General features: G+C 47.5%; 1 protein-coding gene across 3 annotated transcripts; it reads left to right on the forward strand.

Annotated features, from left to right (window-relative positions):
• The first annotated feature begins 10,405 nt into the window (after positions 1–10,405).
• ZNF263 (zinc finger protein 263) lies at positions 10,406–19,153 on the forward strand. 3 transcript variants are annotated; one of them, XM_002755833.7, is made up of 6 exons: positions 10,406–11,050; positions 11,891–12,071; positions 12,813–12,883; positions 13,152–13,278; positions 16,230–16,346; positions 17,099–19,153. In XM_002755833.7, the coding sequence occupies exons 1-6, from the start codon at positions 10,664–10,666 to the stop codon at positions 18,268–18,270; spliced, it is 2,055 nt and encodes a 684-aa protein (XP_002755879.1). In that variant the 5' UTR covers positions 10,406–10,663; the 3' UTR covers positions 18,271–19,153. The 3 variants fall into 3 exon arrangements, with proteins under 3 accessions (XP_002755879.1, XP_035122610.1, XP_009007304.1); XM_035266719.3 differs by having other exon boundaries at positions 12,852–12,883; XM_009009056.5 differs by lacking the exons at positions 11,891–12,071; positions 12,813–12,883.
• Positions 19,154–20,353: the final 1,200 nt, after the last annotated feature.

A 20,353-nucleotide genomic window follows, 5' to 3' on the forward strand; every position in this document is an offset into this window, starting at 1 on the left:
ATCCTCTGCAGAAACGAGCAGCTGGAAACAAGTCTTAAAGCTGCAGGAAGTGGTTAGGATAAAGCGACCGTGTGAGTCAGAACTAAAAGTGGAGTTCAAAAACCACAGAAAACCAAGGCTGTCTGTGAAGGGGAATGTCAAAATACCAAAAATGACAGTTTCGGAACTGCAGTGGATGGCTTCCTTGATGCAGTTTTTATGTGCCAAATATTGTGTGTGCTTTACATTGCCACATGTGAGTGTCATACCACATAGCAGGGTATGACACTGGCAAGCGATACAGCTGCCCTCTCTGTACCTGTTTCTATCAGCTGTGAAATGGGGGTTCTGGAGTTGTGAAGATTAAAGAAGCTAATACACATAAAGCAGCAAGAACAGTGCTGGAAACAAGGTAACAGGTGTTTCTGCCCAGTCTTCACTATGCTCATGTGAAGTGGATGTGTTTGTTTGTTTATTTAGAGACGGGGTCTCTGTCACCCACATGGGAGCACAGTGTTGTCATGACCTAGCTCTTTACAGCTTTGGCCTCCCCAGCTTAAGTCACCTTCCCACCTCAGCCTCCTGAGTAGCTGGGGCTACAGGAATGTACCACCATGTATAGCTGTAGTTCCAGCTACTCGGTAAGCTGAGGTGGGAAGATTGCCCCTCAAATAAGACTCTAGATACGGGTGCCTTTCTCTGAAATTTTTGAAACAAAATGTCTAATTTTTAAAAAATTACTTTTGGTAGGGATGGGGTCTCACTATGTTTCCCAGGCTGATCTCAGACTCTTGGGCTCAAGCCAATCCTTCCTCCTTGGCCTCCCAAAGTGTCCGGATTATAGGTATGAGCCACTGCACTTGGCCGTCATGGGTGTTGATATATTCAATTTAACGCAGAAAACAGGCAGTTGTACACACCAACTTGCCCAAGGCCACACGCTACAAAGAATCGGATAGCCAACATTCAATTCCGTGGTGTGTGTCTGCAGAGCCCAAGGCCTTTCCCCTTGACTTTGCTGTCTCTTGGCGTCTGTTAGCTTCTTAGCAGTCATCAAGCCACCCCCATCATGTTACAGAGGAAGACACAGACCTCCAGGGTAAATGACTGACTTGAATTCTCACACATCAGTGCAGAGCGGGGACTGGAATTTAGTCCACCTAACTGTATTTGGAAGAAAGTCAAGTGTTTTTGACTATATCTAATATCTGAAAAATCGAGGAGAGGCAGAAGCAAGAAGGAACAATGTTTGAAGTAGGCTGTGAAAATTAAAAACAGGAGAACATGGAAATTCAGAAACACCCTCTTCAATATTATTCCTTTCGGATAACTTGAGGCCCAAACAGGACAGAAAATTACGGGTCGAAGTCACCTGCAGGAAGGCTGACAACCATGGCAGACAACAGGGACGTCGCTCTCCATTCATCCTAAGAGCAGGACATTCTGTCCTGGAACATGGCACGTTTCTTTATACAGACAAGTAAGACCATCTCCCAGAGAAGAGCTGCTGCCACTAACCCCAGTAAGCTGCCTTGAAAGAGCAGGTGGTAGGTGTTGGAAAATTAATCTGAGTTATTAGGAAACAAAATTTGAAATGAAAAATTCCGTGAACAATACCAGCAAAACCCATAACCAGACATAAATTTCATAAGAAATTTGCAAGACCTGTAAGAAGAAAAATATACAGGATTACGTAATTTTAAAAGTTCCAAATCACTGAAGAAATACACCACAGTCCTGGATGGAAGAGTTAATATTATAAATATATCATGCCTTCCTAAATTAATTGATAAATTATAAGTAAATCCAATGAAAACTGTAACAAGATTTTTTTTAACATTTTTTTTAAAAATGAGAGATCTTGCTGGTTGCCTGGGCTAGTCTCGAACTTCTAAGCTCAAGCCATCTTCCTGCTTCAGCCCCTCAAAGTGCTGGGACTACAAATGTGAGCCACAATGCCTAGGTATAACAAGATTTTTTTTTTCTTTTTCAGGCTGGGTCTCACTCTGCTGCCCAGGCTGGACTGCAATGGGGTGATCTCAACTCACTGCAACCTCTGCCTCCCAAGTTCAAGTGATTCTCCTGCTTCAGCCTCCTGAGTAGCTGGGATTACAGACATCCACCACCATGCCCAGCTAACTAAAAAAAATAAAAAATTTTTAGTAGAGACAGGGGTTTCACCATCTTCAAGTGATTCTCCTGCTTCAGCCCCCTGAGTAGCTGGGATTACAGACATCCGCCACCATGCCCAGCTAATTATTTTTAGTAGAGACAGGGGTTTCACCATCTTGGCCAAGCTGGTCTTGAACTCCTGACCTCAGGTGATCCACCTCTTCAGCCCCTGAAAGTGCTAGGATTACAGGTGTGAGCCACTGTGCCTGGCCCTAATTTTTGTATTTTTAGTAGAGATGGGGTTTCGCCACATTGGCCAGGCTAATCTTGAACTCCTGACCTCAAATGATCAGCCCTCCTCGGCCTCCCGAAATGCTGGATTACAGGCACCGTGCTCAGCATATAGATGGATTTCTTGATTCCTTTTCCCTTTGTGTCTGTTGGGGCTAGAATGTCCCAAATAGCTTCTTCACTCATTGGCCTAGTGCTTACACTGGGAGGGCAGAAACAGCTGATGACTGAACATCTGTTTCACTCCATATAAATAGCTTGGGCTTCCTCACAGCATGGCAATTTCAAGATAGGCTTCTTATATAATGATAAAAAATGAAGACAAAGTCTTCAAGAAATCCATTTTAACCAGGCACAGTGGCTCAAGCCTGTAATCCCAGCACTTTGGGAGGCTGAGGCAGGTGGATCACGAGGTCAAGAGATCGAGACCATCTGGTCAACATGGTGAAACCCTGTCTCTACTAAAAATACAAAAAATTAGTTGGGCACGGTGGCGCGTGCCTGTAATCCCAGCTACTCAGGAAGCTGAGGCAGGCGAATTGCCTGAACCCAGGAGGCGGAGGTTGCGGTGAGCCGAGATCGCGCCATTGCACTTCAGCGTGGGTAACAAGAGCGAAACTCTGTCTCAAAAAAAAAAAAGAAAGAAATCCATTTTATCCATTTTATAAACAAGAAATCCGGTCTGATCTTTGATTTATAACAACATTCACTGAAATACAGCACACCAGGTCGGGCTGGTTCTGTTACCAGTAGAGGGTCTTGACACAAGTTGTCCAGGCTCTTGGCATTTTGAACAAAGAACTGGACAAAACGCGCAGCAAAGCAAGGTAAGAATCAAGCAACAGAAGCAGAGATTTATTGAAAGTACACTTCACAGTGTGGGAGCCGGCCAAGCAGCAGCTTAAGGGCCTGGATACAGAAACTTCTGGGGTCCAAACACCCCCTAGGGGTTTCCATTGGCCACTTGGTGTTGATCCCATGTAAATGAAGTGGCCTGCAATCAATCTCATTGTTTACAGACAGCAACAAATCTGAGGCAGGAGAATTGCTTGAACCCGGGAGGCAGAGGTTGCGGTTGGCGGAGGTTGCACCATTGCACTCCAGCCTAGGCAAGAAGAGCGAAACTCCGTTTCAAAAACTACAACAACTAAAAAGTCTGATTCTGATTGGTTGCAAAAAGCAATCTTTTTGTTCAATTTCCTATCTGCCCCTCAGAAAAGGTGGGCGTTAGCAAAGAGAGTAGCCGCTGGTCCTTTTGTTATTTATGGGAGGAAAGTTGGGGGTTTTCTTTTCATTTAGTTCTGGGAAGTCAGGGTGAATCGGCCTTCGGTTCCATGCCTCAGTTCAAATACATAAAACCTAATACCTATATGACCACCATCCACAACTAATCAATGGCAGTGTCTATTTGTTTGACTTTGTTTCTATTTTGCGAGAAATAAAAGCACCCCTGAATAATTCTCCACCAGACAGAGAATGTGCAGCCACTCCAGCATGGTGCTCTCAAGGTAACCAGACTTCTTACATTGACTCCAACTGCAAATTCTTCTAGCTAACAAGATAGAGGTTACAAGCCCTTTCGAGTTTACCCTGGAGGTCAAACTGCATATGTATTTCACTGTATTTTATTGGTAGCAGTCACAAGCTGCCCAGATACAAGGCAGAGGGACAGACGCCCCACAGAACACCGCGAAAAGTTAAAAATTATTAAAACAAAACACCCAGGAGACAAGGTAGTGGAAATGTCTCTCTCCCATTCGCTGACCAAGATGAGGGGCCCCTATTCCTTCGCTACTGACCTTCAGTCTCCCTTCCCCTTAAAAAGTGGTCTTACTGGGGCCAGGCACAGTGGCTCATGCCTGTAATCCCAGCACTTTGGGAGGCTGAGGCGGATGGATCACGAGGTCAACAGATCAAGACCATCCTGGTCAACACTGTGAAACCCCGTCTCTACTAAAAATACAAAAAATTAGCTGGGCATGGTGGTGTGTGCCTGTAATCCCAGCTACTCAGGAGGCTGAGGCAGGAGAATTGCCTGAACCCAAGAGGCGGAGGTTGCAGTGATCCAGGATCACACCATTGCACTCCAGCCTGGGTAACAAGAGCCAAACTCCGTCTCAAAAAAAAAAAAGTGGTCTTACCAAAAGTAGATAAATCCACAAAGATGGGAAGAAACCAGTGCAAAAATGCTGAAATAGCCAAAAACCAGAATGCCTCTTCTCCTCCAAGGGATCACAACTTCTCACCAGCAAGGGAACAAAACTGGATGGAGAATGAGTTTGAGGAATTGAAAGAAGCAGACAATAATAAATAATAATCAGAAGGTGGGTAATCATAAACTTCTCCAAGCTAAAGGAGCATGTTCTAACCTAATGCAAAGAAACTACGAACCTTGACAAAAGGTTAGACGAAATGCTAACTAGAATGAAGAACATAAATGACTTGATGAAGCTGAAAAACACAGCATCAGAACTTTGTGAAGCATACACGTTTCAATAGCTGAATCAAGCAGAAGAAAGGATACCAGAGATTGAAGACCAACTTAATGAAATAAAACAAGAAGGTAAGATTAGAGAAAAAAAGAGTGAAAAGAAATGAACAAAGTCTCAAAGAAATACAGGATTATGTGAAAAGACCAAATCTGTGTTTGATGGGTGTACCTGAATGTGATGGGGAGAATGAAACCAAGTGGGAAAACCCTCTTCAGGATATTATCCAGGAGAATTTCCCCAAACTAGCAAGGCAGGCCAATACTCAAGTCCAGGAAATAGAGAGAACACCACAAAGATATTCCTCAAGAAGAGCAACCCCAAGGCACACAATAATCAGATTCACCAGGGTTGAAATGAAGGAAAAAATGCTAAGGGAAGCCAGAGAGAAAGGTCGGGTTACCCACAAAGGGAAGCCCATCAGACTCACAGCAGATCTCTTGGCAGAAACCCTACAACCCAGAAGAGAATGGGGGCCATTTTTCAACATCCTTAAAGAAATGAATTTTCAACCCATAATTTCTTTTTTTTTTTTTTTTGAAATGGAGTTTCACTGTTGTTACCCAGACTGGAGTGCAATGGCACGATCTTGGCTCACTGCAACCTCCGCCTTCTGGGTTCAAGCAATTCTCCTGCGTCACCCTCCCAAGTAGCTGGGATTACAGGCACACACCACCATGCCCAGCTAATTTTTGTATTTTTAGTAGAGACAGGGTTTCACCATGTTGACCAGGATGGTCTCAATCTCTTGACCTCGTGATCCACCCGCCTCAGCCTCCCAAAGTGCTGGGATGATAGTCGTGAGCCACTGCGCCCGGCCACAACCCATAATTTCATATCCAGCCAAACTAAGCTTCATAAGTGAAGGAGAAATAAAATTCTTTACGGCCAAGCAATTGCTGAGAGATTTTGTCACCACTAGTCCTGCTTTACAAGAGCTCCTGCAAGAAGCACTTAACATGGAAAGGAACAACCAGGACCAGTGACTGCAAAAACGTACCAAATTGTAAAGGCCATCGACACGATGAAGAAACTGCCTGTTAAGGCAAAACAACCAGGTAGCATCCAAATGGCAGGATCAAAGTCACACATAACAATATTCCCTTTAAATGTAAATGGGCTGAATGCCCCACTCGAAAGGACAGACTGGCAAATTGGATAAAAAGTCTAGACCCATGGATGTGTTGTATTCAGGAGGCCCATCTCATGTGCAAAGACATAGATAGGCTCAAAATAAAGGGATGGGGGAAGATTTACCAAGGAAATGGGAGCAAAAAAAAGCAGGGGTTGCAATCCTAGTCTCTGAGAACACAGAAAAGGAAAATTTAAATTCCAGAACATTTAATCAAATATAATTGGAGTAAAATGCCTCATTTTGTCTTTTCATGAGGAAAGACTATATTTCATATTAATAAAAGTAAAATGCATTTCAAATGAAATGCCATTAAATTTGCTCTCTTGTTTATGATTGGATTTCAAAACTAAGAGTAGGAACAAAGAACATGTGGTACAGGTAAAGGAAAACCCTAAGTCAAAAATAAAAAAAAAGAAAAGAAAACCCTAAGTCATAGATCAAGAAAAGATGTAGTCAGGTAAAAGAGGGGAGAGTCCAAAGCTCGGGGCAGTGGCAAGTAGCAAAGGCTTAGAGTGGCAGAAGCTCCCGGAGTCTGAACGTACCCTACAATGAAAGGCAGGAAAAGCATCCATTTTAAATGACTGCTACGTTGCTCAGGATGGGCTTGAACTCCTGGGCTGAAGCAATCCTCCTGCCTCAAAAATCCCTAATAGGTGGGTCTACAGTTGCATGCCACCACAACCAGCTAATTTTAAAAAATTATTTCTTGTGGAGATGGGGTCTTGCTATATTGCCCAGACTGGTCTCAAAATCCTGGTTTCAAATGATCCTTCCACCCCAGCCTCCCAAAGTGCTGTGATTACAGGCATGAGCCACCATGCAGGGCCTAGACTTGGAAGTCTTAACACTGTAGATTTCACCAAATGGCACTGAAAATGGCACAGATAACTGGCCCCTCGAGTGCAAAGGAAACTGTAAGAGTTAGGAACTGAAAGAAGCTCCAGAGACAGAGTCTAGTGCCCATGAGAACTAAAACCAGTAGTAAGGGTTCTTTATCTAAGATTCAAATTTATTTTTTCTCTTCAACAGTCAAAGAGTTATCTGCAGCTGAGGATGAGAAAATACAGTAAGTCCTCCCTTAACACCGTTGATAGGGTCTTCAAAACTGGGACTTAAAGGGGAAAAACATATAATGAAACTGGTAGCTTTTTGTCATCAATCTTATAACAGAATGTTCTTTCACTTAAGGTAACAGTTTCCAACCTATCTAGAACATTGAGTGAGGACTTAACTGTATAAGAAAGTAGAATCAGCCGGGCGTGGTGGCTCACGAGATCAAGAGATCGAGACCATCCTGGTCAACATGGTGAAGCCCCGTCTCTACTAAAAATACAAAAAATTAGCTGGGCATGGTGGCACGTGCCTGTAATCCCAGCTACTCAGGAGGCTGAGGCAGGAGAATTGCCTGAACCCAGGAGGCAGAGGTTGCGGTGAGCCGAGATCTCGCCATTGCACTCCAGCCTGGGTAAACAAAAGCAAAACTCCGTCTCAAAAAAAAAAAAGTAGAATCAGTAGTGGTTTCAAAGAGGCTTACTTCTCTTAACTACTTACTTTTCATCGAAGCCCTAAAGTAGCAGTTCTTAGTCTTTCTGGTGATTTTCAGAACTTGATGAAAGCTATGATCCCACTTACTGGAACATATACATACAAAAACAGAACACACACACACACTTGCATATAGTATCCAAAGGTTTATAAAAGTCTCCGAACACATCCATGGACCCTCTAGAACTGCACTGGCCAATATGGTAGCCATATGATAATATTTGGCAAGACTAACTCCATTTTAAGTGCTCAGTGGCCACCATCACAGAAAGTTCTATTGGATAGCACTGCTGCAGACATGGAGGCAGCTTAAGAATCCTGGCCCCAAAGAACCCCTACAGATCTGCTGGCCTGTTAACACCACTCCTAGTCTAACAGCAGCTATTCTGTTTTCCACATATTGGCAGACCACACAGAAATGGAGGACTACTACCACTAATTTCGAATAAGCCTGAAAGTTCATCTGCTTTCAAATACCCATTAATAGCATAAAATCAAAGGGACCTTAGATAGCAAATGACTAATCCTTCATTCTCCCCATCTCAAGTATGTGTAGTTCTGCAAACATTCCCATACCCCAGATTCTGCAATAATCATCTGAGTGGCTTTTTGAGATGAGGTTCACACTCAGGAATTTGCTGTGCATGCATAACGGCTACTATTTATTGATTCATACTATGTGCCAGGTAGTACTCATCCTATGTTGCTCAGCTCATTTCATCCTCACCCAGTGTTATGACGTAAGGTGCGTATAGTATGATCCCCTCAAAACAGATGAGGAAAATGAGGCTGTGGTTTAGTGAGATTACATCATTTGCCTGAGATTACATAGTAAATGTCAGAGAAAAGTGGTTTTGAGGCTACAGTTTTTTGCAATTGGCTATGAATCTAGAATCTGTCTCTTGAAATAGGTATGTCTAATGACTATGCCGTTGCACTCCAGCCTGGGTGGCAGAGCAAGACCCTATCTCAAAAACAAACAAAAAAGGAATGCCTAAAATCACCAGAATGGTCCTAGGGAGCTCTGAGGTCACATGTCTAAACAAGGCTTTCCAAAGTGGACTTTGAGCATTATGTGGTCGCTGGCTCTGCATTTGCCACAACAGCCTGTGGAGCTGTCATCTTCCCTGGAGCAAAATAGAAAAAAAAATCCACAAATAATAAAAAAAGAAAAAAAAATACCAAAAAAAAGTCCTGCATAGTGGCTCATGCTTGTAACCCCAGCAATTTGGAAGGTGGAGATAGGCATATCACTTGAGGTCAGGAGTTCGAGACCAGCCTGGCCACCATGGTGAAACCCCATCTCTACTAAAAAATACAAAAATTAGACGGGCGTAGTAGTGGGCGCCTGTAACCACAGCTACTCGGGAGGCAGAGGCAGGAGAATGTTGGAACCCGGAAGGCAAAGGTTGCAGTGAGCTGAGATCATGCCATTGCACTCCGGCTAGGTCAACAATAACGAAACTCCTCGTCAAAAAAAAAAAAAAGAAGGAAAAAAAAAAAGAAAACCGAAAATATCAGTACTCTTTTCACCTAGTCATCCCCAAACGACCGTTTTCAATCCCATACTAATCTCAGTAGCCTCATCTTTGGTGACCGACTAGCTGTGCGACCCCAGGCAAATGACTTATCTAAGTGCCGCCACCTGTAGGAAGGGGCTGCTATTAGCATCTACTTCATACGATCGTGTCTTCAGGATCGATCTGCATATAAGCAAGAGCTCAATATAAGGTTACTGGTTGTTATTCACTCCCAGGACGCTATTTGCGGATCTCACGGCCCCGGGGACCTGGGCCGCCTCACAACTGGGTAGCCCCGCTCACAGACACAAAGCCCACAACCGCGCCCAACAGGGAATCGGCCCTGCAGCCCTTCTGCCACTTGCCCCCCACGATCAAAGCCCACGGCCGAGCTGGAAGCCGACCTTGGTGGGCTGGGCAAGAGACTGGAACTTAGAGAATGAACGGCAGGCGCCGCACGTCTTGCGCAGGTTTAAAATCCTTTCTAAAATCGGAAGCAGGTGCCGCGAACCCGGCCTTGAACGCTCCTCTGGGACGTCCCGCTGCAGAAGCGAGCCCAGAGCCCGGCAGGGGGTCTCCGCGGCCCCGAGCCTCACACCCCACCCGACCTTGGGGCTTCAGAATCGCCCAGCTCGCGGGCGTTCTCCCAGGGCGCACGCGCAGTGGCGAGGCCGCGCCGCGAACTGCATCTCCCAGCAGGCCACGGGTCGCAAGCGACAATCTACACTTATCCAAAGTCCCCTGTATGAGGGTCAAGTATCTGCCAAGTGGCACAGTTGGCACACTGACGGGGCGGACAGCTAGCTCCCTGACCTCCCTAATGCCGAGGGGGCCCCAGCTTCTGGAGCCGCCGAGGCCCCAGGGGCGAGTGGGATCCTCGTCAGCCAGCCCGGAGTAGCCAAAGCAGGTAGGGCCTGCCTTGGGGAAGGATTCCTCGGGGGAAGCTTATTAACAATTAATGTTTCCGGGCCTCACCCGGACACTGAAGCACTGGAGAGTGCGTGGCGCTGGGATCTGCTAAGCGCTCAGAAGTAATTCTAGCCCAGGTCGCCCGCCAGTCACAACCGTCAGCCCCAAACGCTTTGAGCTTATTTTTCTCGCTCGGATCTAGCGGCCCCGCCCCCAGGCCCCTCCCAGGATCTCAGGGCGCGCCCCGCCTCTCTTCTCCAATTGGCCCCTCTTTCGTCCCGCCCCCGCAGGCAAATCTTCCCTTCTCGTTGGTCGATGGTGAGTGTGTGGCGAAACCTAACCCAATGGGTGCTGAAGTTCGCGAAACGTGATCCGGAAGTTGGTCACGAGCAAGCGCCATGGGCTTGTGGACGCCTAACCCGCGCGCTTGGATTTCCGGCGTGGGAGCTGAGGTCCGAGTCGTGCCTGGGTCCTCAGCAGTGGGAGGAGCGCGGCGCTCGGTTCCTGCCTTGGGGAAGTCCTGGCGCGGATAGGCCTGGGGGTCGGCGTGGCGGTTCCCGGAACCGACTGAGGCCTAGGCGCCGGACCCGGCTGCGCCTGGGCTGGCAGCGGGGCTCCTCGGCGTGGATTGGGAGCCCGTGGGCACGGCTGGTTTCGGGCTAAGGCGCTCCGGAGACCTGACGATGACGTTAGTCCCGGGCTCCCAGGAACGGGAAGGGCTCCTGATAGTGAAGTTGGAGGAGGACTGCGCCTGGAGCCAGGAGCTGCCTCCGCCTGACCCAGGGCCGAGCCCCGAGGCCTCCCACTTGCGCTTCAGAAGGTTCCGCTTCCAAGAGGCAGCTGGTCCCCGGGAAGCCCTCAGCCGTCTTCAAGAGCTTTGCCATGGGTGGCTTCGGCCTGAGATGCGCACGAAGGAGCAGATCCTGGAGCTGCTGGTGCTGGAGCAGTTTCTGACCATCCTGCCCCAGGAGATCCAGAGCAGGGTGCAGGAGCTGCATCCGGAGAGCGGCGAAGAAGCGGTGACCCTTGTGGAGGATATGCAGAGAGAGCTTGGGAGACTGAGACAACAGGTGAGAGAGAGAAAGAGCTGTTTTATGTGTGGGTTGTTTGGCCCCAAGGACTGGGACATCCCGCCCCCGGTCAGATTCAAGTATATTGCTCCTAGTAGACTTTACATGGGGAAGAGGACCTGTGATTTAACCTGGAACGCACATCCTCCAGATTTTCCCCAAATGAAGAGAAAGAGCAGTGAAGAGTGCCCCGTTTCCAAGCAGAGGCAGTGTCCCTGCAACAGTTAGTGTTAGCCGTGGGGTTAGATCGTCAGCGTTCTAATCCTCAGTCTTACTTTGGCAAGTTATTTGATCTCTTTCGGCCTGTTTTCCTATTTGTAAAATGAGGATATTAACATACTTCCTAGGGTTTAGAGGGAGAGTAGCATGTAAAGCCGTGATCACACTACTAGCTTATAATTAATGCTTAGTACTTGTTAGCTGTTATATTCGGGTCCATGGTCTGGTCTTCTCTGCAGAGCTGGGTCTCCGTTAATTGTGAACTTTGAAAAACAATTTGGCACCGAGGCCCTGAGGTCACTGGCCCCCAGGGCCACCCAAATTTAGCTTATCCTGTAGTGAGGAATAGAAGCACCTAGAAAATGTACGGAGAGTAAAAGGGAGTGAGGTGTATCTTACGAGCTGTGTGGGGAAGGTGTGCTCTGGGAGTGGGCCCTTTCCCTAACCCCTCCCCTTCCACATGGAATCAAAAAAGCCTTTAGTGTAAACCGTTTTTCTGTTGCCTGGGTCCGAAGGGATCGCCTGAGGTTCTCTGATGAAGGCTTGCTCTCAGAATCCTATACTGATTTCCCTTTTTCTTGGGCCCTGTTGTGATGATGAGTGATGTGGGTTGGTTCCCAGGTCACAAACCATGGGCGGGGAACAGAAGTGCTTTTGGAGGAGACTTTGCCTCTGGAAACAGCACGAGAGTCACCGAGCTTCAAGCTGGAGCCCATGGAGACTGAGCGAAGCCCTGGCCCCAGGCTGCAGGAGCTGCTAGGCCCCAGCCCCCAAAGGGATCCCCAGGCTGTAAAGGAGAGGGGTGAGGAACAGTTATCTGGGCTGCTGGGAGGGAGGAGGGTCTTGGGGGTTGCCCCTGACACTAGCAGGATGTAGCGCTGTTGCTAAGAAGAAGGAGTTTCTGAAGTTCAGGTTCTCTCTTGTGGAATGAAAGACTTGGAATTGGTGGTGTGGGTTCTCCTGGAGCTAGGGGGAGGGGAAGGGAGTCTCTTAGTAGAGCCCTTTTTTATGCAGAACAGTGGCGATTTACAACTACTTGAAGGCCTGGCGCAGCAGCTTTCGCCTGCAATCCCAACACTTTGGGAGGCCAAGGTGGGCGGATCACGGGATCAGGAGTTCACGACAAGCCTGGACAAGATAGTGAAATCCTGTCTCTACTAAAAACACAAAAATTAGCTGGGCGTGGTGGTGGACACCTGTAATCCCAGCTACTCAGGAGGCTGAGGCAGAGAATTGCTTGAACCCGGGAGATGGAGGTTGCAGTAAGCCAAGGTCGCACCACTGCTTCCATCCTGGGCGACAGAGCAAGACCCGATCTCAAAAAAAAGAACTACTTGACTGATGAGGGGTTTGGAGTACTACTCTTAGTATTCCTTTCCTTTCACTCTGTCATTTCGGATATCAGTTTATTAGGCCTTTGAGCAGTTTAGCACATTCCCGAAAGCAGAGACTGGGTGATGGGGAATGGATACTGTGTTCTAATAACCCTTGAGTTGCCAAGAATTAGGAATGCCATTCTCATCATAATTTCTGTCACCTTCAGCATTATCTGCTCCCTGGCTTTCTCTTTTTCCTCCTGAAGGGAACATGGAAGACAAGATGACTGGGCCCCAGGTGATGTGGAAGTTTCCGTTGTCTTCCCCCAGCACCCTTCCTTCCCTGAGTGTTGGGGGTGGGGGGTTAAGCCACGTGGAAGGTCCTTTCTCCCTTACCACAGAGTCTCCCCCACTTCTTTGTGTCTCACACCTCACTTGTAGGCCTGACACCCTTCTTCCCCCATGATGTGTGCTTGGCATCCCTCGATTTTGCCCCTTTAACCCATGACTCTGCTTGAATTGTTCTTGGTGCATCAGGGGCTAAAGGAGATCTTGTGCTGTTTCAGTTGCCTGAGAGCTTAGAGGACGTGGCAGTGTACATCTCCCAGGAGGAGTGGGGGCATCAGGATCCTAGTAAGAGGGCCCTCTCCAGGGACACGGTGCAGGAGAGTTATGAGAATGTGGACTCACTGGGTAAGGACTTCTTTTCCAGGGATGATGACTGCGCCATTTCTGACCAGGGTCTTACCCCCTTTTCTTCACCTCCTGGATTTAGACTCTGAGTTTTGCCAAGAAGCCTCCAAAGGAGATTTCCCCTTGTCTAAAGTCCCCTGTATGAGAGTCAAGTATCTGCCAAGTGGCACAGTTGGCACATGCAGACCTGGACTGGGGAGCCCCAGCTGCCAGAGCCTAAGGCGAGTCTGAGCCATAATGGACTTCTAGGGCAGAGTGAATCCAGTGCAGTGACAACCTGCTGGCATCATACACATGCAGAGGCCCAGGATACTGAGGGGCTCTAAATGGTTGATTCCTTGCAGTTTCAAGATGCTTATTCTTCTGAGCTCGCCATTGTTTCCTGTGCTCTGTTAGTGTTCCTAGGCTCATCCCCAAAGACGAAAATTTCAGGGCTAATGGCATCAACATTCTAGTCTGTCAGCTCTCATAGTCCATAAAAATTCAGAAAGCAGGGAGGATCTTGTGGAAATTTGGAAACAATGTATAGCTCCAAAATAGGCTAATGAAGCATAAATTAGAATGCACCTGTGTCTTGAGCTATTACTCAGAGATAAAATATTATGCCTATGAAATATGACAGACTGCCATACAGTTTGATTTAGGTGGAGGATATGCAGGTATTTATTGTACAATTCCCTCAACTTTTCTGTATGTATGAGAATTCTCCTAATAAAAAGTTGGGGAAAGTCTTAAAAACATAAAACTGTGTGTACATTATGATTATATCTATGTTGAAACATGCCAGTAGAAAGACTCACTGCAGGCTGGGCATGGTGGCTCACACCTGTAATCCCAGCACTTTGGGAGGCTGAGATGGAAGGACTGCTTGAGGCCAGTAGTTCAAGACCATCCTGAGCAACATAGGGAGACCCTGTATCTTAAAAAGAAAAGAAAAGAAGGCCGGGCGCGGTGGCTCATGCCTGTAATCCCAGGACTTTGGGAAGCTGAGGCGGGTGGATCACGAGGTAAGGGATCGAGACCATCCTGGTCAACATGGTGAAACCCCATCTCTATTAAAAATACAAAAAGTTAGCTGGGCATGGTGGCGTGTGCCTGTGATCCCAGCTACTCAGGAGGCTGAGGCAGGAGAATTGCCTGAACCCAGGAGGCAGAGGTTGCGGTGAGCCGAGATCGCACCATTGCACTCCAGCCTAGGTAACAAGAGCAAAACTCTGTCTCAAAAAAAGGAAAAAAACAAGGAAATCCTGGCGTGGTGGTTTGCACTTGTATTTCCAGTTACTCGGGAGGCTGAGGTGGGAGAATCACCTGAGCCCAGTTGGTCAAGGCTGCAGTGAGCTATGATGATGCCACTACACTTCAGCCTAGGTGACAGAGTGAGACTCTGTTTCAAAATAAAAAAGACAGACACACATTGTTTCCATAGATCAGGTTTGCCTAAAAAGCATCACAAATATACATTTGTTTTATTTACTTATTTTCTATTTTTTTCCCATGGAAGTACCATATGCCAACAACCATACATTTGTGGACACTAATTCTGCAAAAGGTTTTACTGCTGGTTTTCTGTTTTCCTTCATTGAGACCATCTAGGTTTTCTGCATCTTTTTTTAAATTTTTATTTATTTTTTTCGAGACAGAGTCTAGCTCTCTCACCCAGGCTGGAATGCAGTGGCATGATCTTGGCTCACTGCAACCTCTGCCTCCTGGATTCAAGAGATTCTCCTGCCTCAGCCTCCTGAGTAGCTGGGATTACAGACACGCGCCACGATGCCCAGCTAATTTTTGTATTTTTTAGTAGAGATGTGGTTTCACCATGTTGGTCAGTCTGGTCTCGAACTCCTGACCTCGTGATCTGCCCACCTTGGCCTCCCAAAGTGCTGGGATTACAGGTGTGAGCCACTGAGCCCTGCCTCTTTTTTTTGTTTGTTTGTTTTTTTAAGTGATGAGTCTCTCACTCTGTTGCTGAGGCTGCTCTCGGACTTCTGGGCTCAAGCAGTCATCCTGCCTCAGCCTGGAGGCCACTGTACCAGCTTCCAAATTACTTTTCACTGCTGTGATGTCCAAAGTTCAACATGGCCCTTTTAGTGAGAAATGCTAAATAGGAAGAGAAGATCAGATCACAGCTTGTTGGAATTAAGCTTCCGTTGGAGTCCATGTTTGCTGGAGGAGGAGGTTTTTGTTTTTCTTTTTGGCACAACACAGAAATGACACTTATGGGTTTCAATCTCATGGTCCTCTTCGAGCCTGGGTCCTTTTCTGATTGTCATGTTATATTTTCTTCCTCTGGAGTTGCCCAAATTTAGTTCTTTTTCATATTTATATGTAGAGACAAGGCTCTTTTATGATCTCAAATGGATTATTTAGGGAACTGACCATGTACATTTTATAGTTGTTTTAATTACAGTCGTGTACATTCTCATTGCAAAAAAGCATTCTGAGTACCAAGAAGACATTAAAAAAAAAATGGCTGGGCGCAGTGGCTCATGCCTATAATCCCAGCACTTTGGGAGGCCAAGGCAGGCAGATCACTTGAAGACAGGAGTTTGAGACCAACCTAGCCAACATGGTGAAACCACATTTCTACTAAAAATAAAAAATTGTCTGGGTGTAGTGGTGCATGCCTGTAATCCCAGCTACTGGGGAGGCTGAGGCAGGAGAATCACTTGAACATGGGAGGCGGAGGTTGCAGTGAGCCGAGATGGTGCCACCACCCTCCAGCCTGGGAGACAGACTCAGACTCTGTCTCAAAACAGTAGTCTCCCTCTCCTATTTCTTTCTCTAGAGGTATCCACTGGCAACAGTTTTGTGTATTTTCCAAGTAACTGCTGTCAGATTTATGGAGCATTTTGTATCTACTCGCTGAGGGCAGGGAATAAGACTATCTTTGTTTCTCTAGCCTAGCAGAGGAAAGTGGCAATACAGAAATCTGTTTCTTTCATTGTGAACAGAGTCTCACATTCCCAGTCAGGAAGTCCCAAGCACCCAGGTGGGACAAGGAGGAAAGCTGTGGGATCCCAGTGTCCAGAGCTGCAAGGAGAGCCTGAGCCCCAGAGGCCCAGTTCCAGGTAAGGAATGAAGACGAATGGCCTGCCCAGCAAGGCTTTCGCAGTTAAGAGCGAGATGTGGCCGGGCCTGGTGGATCACAAGGTCAGGAGATAGAGACCATCCTGGTCAACATGGTGAAACCCCGTCTCTACTAAAAATACAAAAAATTAGCTGGGCGTGGTGTCGCATGCCCTTAATCCCATCTACTCAGGAGGCTGAGGCAGGAGAATTGCCTGAACCCAGGAGGTGGAGGTTGTGGTGAGCCGAGATCGCACCATTGTACTCCAGCCTGGGTAACAAGAGCGAAACTCCATCTCAAAAAAAAAAACAAAAAGAGCAAGACGTTTGAGGATTTGGGTGCAGGGCCATCCCACCACAGCTGCCAGAGAGGTACCCCTGCCATTCTCCATCTCAGTGAGGCAAGTGAGGAACCCAGGGTGCAGACTTCAAGGAAGCCTTTACTCTTGAGCTCACTTGTCCCCCTCCCCCAGTCTTAGCCCTGCTCCATCCCACCCATTCCTGAAGGGCAGAAGTGAGAGGCTTAGCTGGAAAGGAAAATTCCAAGACTGGTCTCAGCTCTGATGCCTAGACCAGTGGCCCCACCCTTTATTCTGATGCTTCTCCAGAGTGCTTTACCTTTAGGGAGAGGATGGGAGACTGAGGTGGAAGCAGTCCTTCTGGGATGCTGACCTAACAGGCAGTAGCAGACAAGTGGGATTTTCTTTTCTCCAGCACAGAAATGATGTAGGGGTTTGTTTTCTCTCTCTGCTAGGAGAAGAGAAATTTGAGAACCTGGAAGAAGGTGTTCCGTCTGTGTCCCCTGAGAACACCCACCCTCAGGTGCTGCTTCCTGATCAGGTCCGAGGGGAGGTGCCCTGGAGTCCTGAGCTGGGAAGACCTCGTGACCGGCTACAAGGGGATTGGGCGCCTCCCCCGGAGGGTGGAATGGAGCCATCCTCTGCAGGAGCCTCAAATGGCAGAGAACTGGGGCGACCGAAGGAACTGCAGCCAAAGAAGAAACTCCATTTATGTCCCTTGTGTGGCAAAAATTTTTCTAACAACTCGAACCTAATTAGGCACCAGAGAATCCATGCAGCTGAAAGACTGTGTCTGGGTATGGACTGCAGTGAAATCTTTGGTGGGAACCCACGTTTCCTGTCACTACACAGAGCACACCTGGGAGACGAGGCCCACAAGTGCCTTGAATGTGGGAAGTGCTTCAGTCAGAACACCCATCTGACTCGCCACCAGCGCACCCACACGGGCGAGAAGCCCTATCAGTGTAACATATGTGGGAAACGCTTCTCCTGCAACTCCAACCTCCACAGACACCAGAGGACGCACACGGGGGAGAAGCCCTACAAGTGTCCCGAGTGTGGGGAGATCTTTGCTCACAGTTCCAACCTCCTTCGGCACCAGAGAATTCACACTGGAGAGCGACCTTATAAGTGTCACGAGTGTGGGAAAAGTTTCTCTCGGAGTTCACACCTCGTCATTCACGAAAGAACTCATGAGAGAGAGAGACTTTACCCCTTCTCTGAGTGCGGGGAAGCCGTGAGCGACAGCACGCCCTTTCTTACAAACCATGGAGCCCACAAGGCAGAGAAGAAGCTCTTTGAATGTTTGACTTGTGGGAAGAGCTTCCGGCAGGGCATGCACCTCACCAGACATCAGAGAACACACACAGGAGAGAAACCATATAAATGTACCCTTTGTGGGGAAAACTTCTCTCATAGATCCAACCTAATCAGGCACCAGAGAATCCATACAGGAGAAAAACCCTATACCTGTCATGAATGTGGAGACCGTTTCTCCCACAGCTCCAATCGCATTCGCCACTTGAGAACGCATACAGGAGAGAGACCCTATAAATGTTCTGAATGTGGAGAAAGCTTCTCTCGGAGTTCCCGTCTTATGAGTCATCAGAGAACTCACACGGGTTAGTTAAAGTGGAGTTTCTCTTTGCCCCAGGTGAGGTGGCATATTCAGGGGAGCCTGCTGGCAAGAGCTGGTATTCCCTGCCCAGCCGACCCAATGACCTCTGCGTTCTTCAGGTAATGAGGGCTCATTGTGAGGGAGGTGCAAACGCAGCAGAGGATTGGCCTAAAACTGAAAAGGCGTCGTGTGTGTAGGAGGAGAGAGAGCAAGTCTCTGAGGTGACCTCAGGGTGGAATTCTCTAAGCTCACTCTGCCCCAGGGGGCTCCTACCCTCTTGGTTTTTTAGCAATTGTGTGATTTGAGTGCCTGACTGTCCAGTTTACCTTAACACCTTTGGGAATTCATGTGATGTTTCTGACTCCTCTTCCTCACTTGGGATGTTCAATAGGGGCCACTGAGACCAAAGAAGAGGGGCCAAGTCCCCTGGGAAATCAGCTGTTGGTCAATAAAAGATTGGTGCTGAGTTGCAGCTGTCCTGACGGCCCCAGTTGGAAAGCCATCGGCAATCCAGATCAAGCCACCATGTGTCTGTCTCACGATGGCCTGACAGGATCTACCCATTGGCAGATCACACATGTAAATGTGACCTCAGACAAAAAGGAACCAGAGACCCAAGGGCAATAATAAGGTGGAATTTGCAGGTCAGCCCAGGAATTGGCAGAAGTAGGCATCTGATTACCCTTTGTGCAGAAGGAGATTCCACCCCCCAGCCCTGCCCCATGTGAGAAAAATAAATAGCTCTGGAGTCTTGTTCTTGATTCCAGAGGAACAAGAGGGTTCCAGGAAAGAGATTCCCTGGGAAACTGAAAATGTGGATCCTAGGGGGAAATTAGGGATTGTGTCTTTCCCATGAAAATATGATTGGATGGGAATAAATATCTTCAAGAAACATATATGTGTGCGAGTCTTCATTGAAAGCCTCTGTCTAGACCCTCATTGCTGATCTGTCTCCCCTCTGCCTTGGTCACAGGCCCTGCTTTCTCATGGACTTGCTGGGTTGGTCAGGAAGATTCTGACAAAGGAGGCAGCAGACAGGCAGAGGCAGGTGAGGACCTGGCAGGCTCCTGCCTGGACCGCCATGTGGTAAAGGGTCAAGCCAAATGGCTGCTGGGGTTTTGCTGTCATAGTCTTCAGAAAGTATCCTGTGGTCTAGAGCAGTAAAAATGTTTTCAATTCTTTGTTTAGAATGTTTATGTTATTGTTCAGTAGCTGAGGAAGATCTGACTCTTGGAGGACAAGATATTTTGGTTGATTCCCAGGGTGAAAGCTAAGATGGTCCCAATATAACTGAGTTATTGATGATTAATGATGGGAAAGATAGAAGGTAGGGTGAAATTATTAAGGGAAAGCATTTTTTGGTAGAGATGGGGTCTCACAATTTGCCCAGGCTGCTCTTGAATTCCTGAGCTCAAGCATTCTTCCCTTCTTGGCTTCTCAAAGTGCTGGATTACTAGCATGACATTTTAGAATGGCATATCAGGAATAGGACATCTAGTAGTGTGGGAAAGAGGGAGGAGTATTCTAAGAGTAGGAAATTGGATGCCAGGAAAACAACTCAGGATATGGTGCTGGAGGCACGTATCCATCTGTTCTTTGGGAGAAAAAGATGAACAAACAGTCCCTTGGCAATAGGCTGATGGACATAGCAGCTTGAAGTGACCGAAACAGTTCCCCACTTCTCTTCCTCTCAACCCCACCTCAGTTTAGTATGTTTTTCTTTGGTTGTCTGAGCCTCTTTTTAAATTTCTGTTTCTTATTTCTGTAACTTTCTCTTAATCAGCTTGTTCACAGGAGGAGGGCAGTGGTCATGTGAGGGTTGAGGGCAGGGAAGTGGGGGGTTAGGATTAGAGATCATTGTAGGATCAACAGTGGTAGGAGTGGGACCACACTCCAGTGGAGCAGTGCAGGCCCAGCCAGGCTGCTGATACTATGAAATGGGTGGCGTGTGAAGCTGGTGTTCCTACAAAGCACTCTGATTAAGATGGCAGTTGGTGTGGATGGAGACTGGAAAGCGCCCCTTCCATCTACTCTTCCCCCCCTTGGTACCATCACCACACAGATTTTATGATGCGGTCCAACCCATGCTGCT

The sequence above is a fragment of the Callithrix jacchus genome, chromosome 12, assembly GCF_049354715.1.
Source record: "Callithrix jacchus isolate 240 chromosome 12, calJac240_pri, whole genome shotgun sequence".
NCBI lineage: Eukaryota > Metazoa > Chordata > Mammalia > Primates > Cebidae > Callithrix > Callithrix jacchus.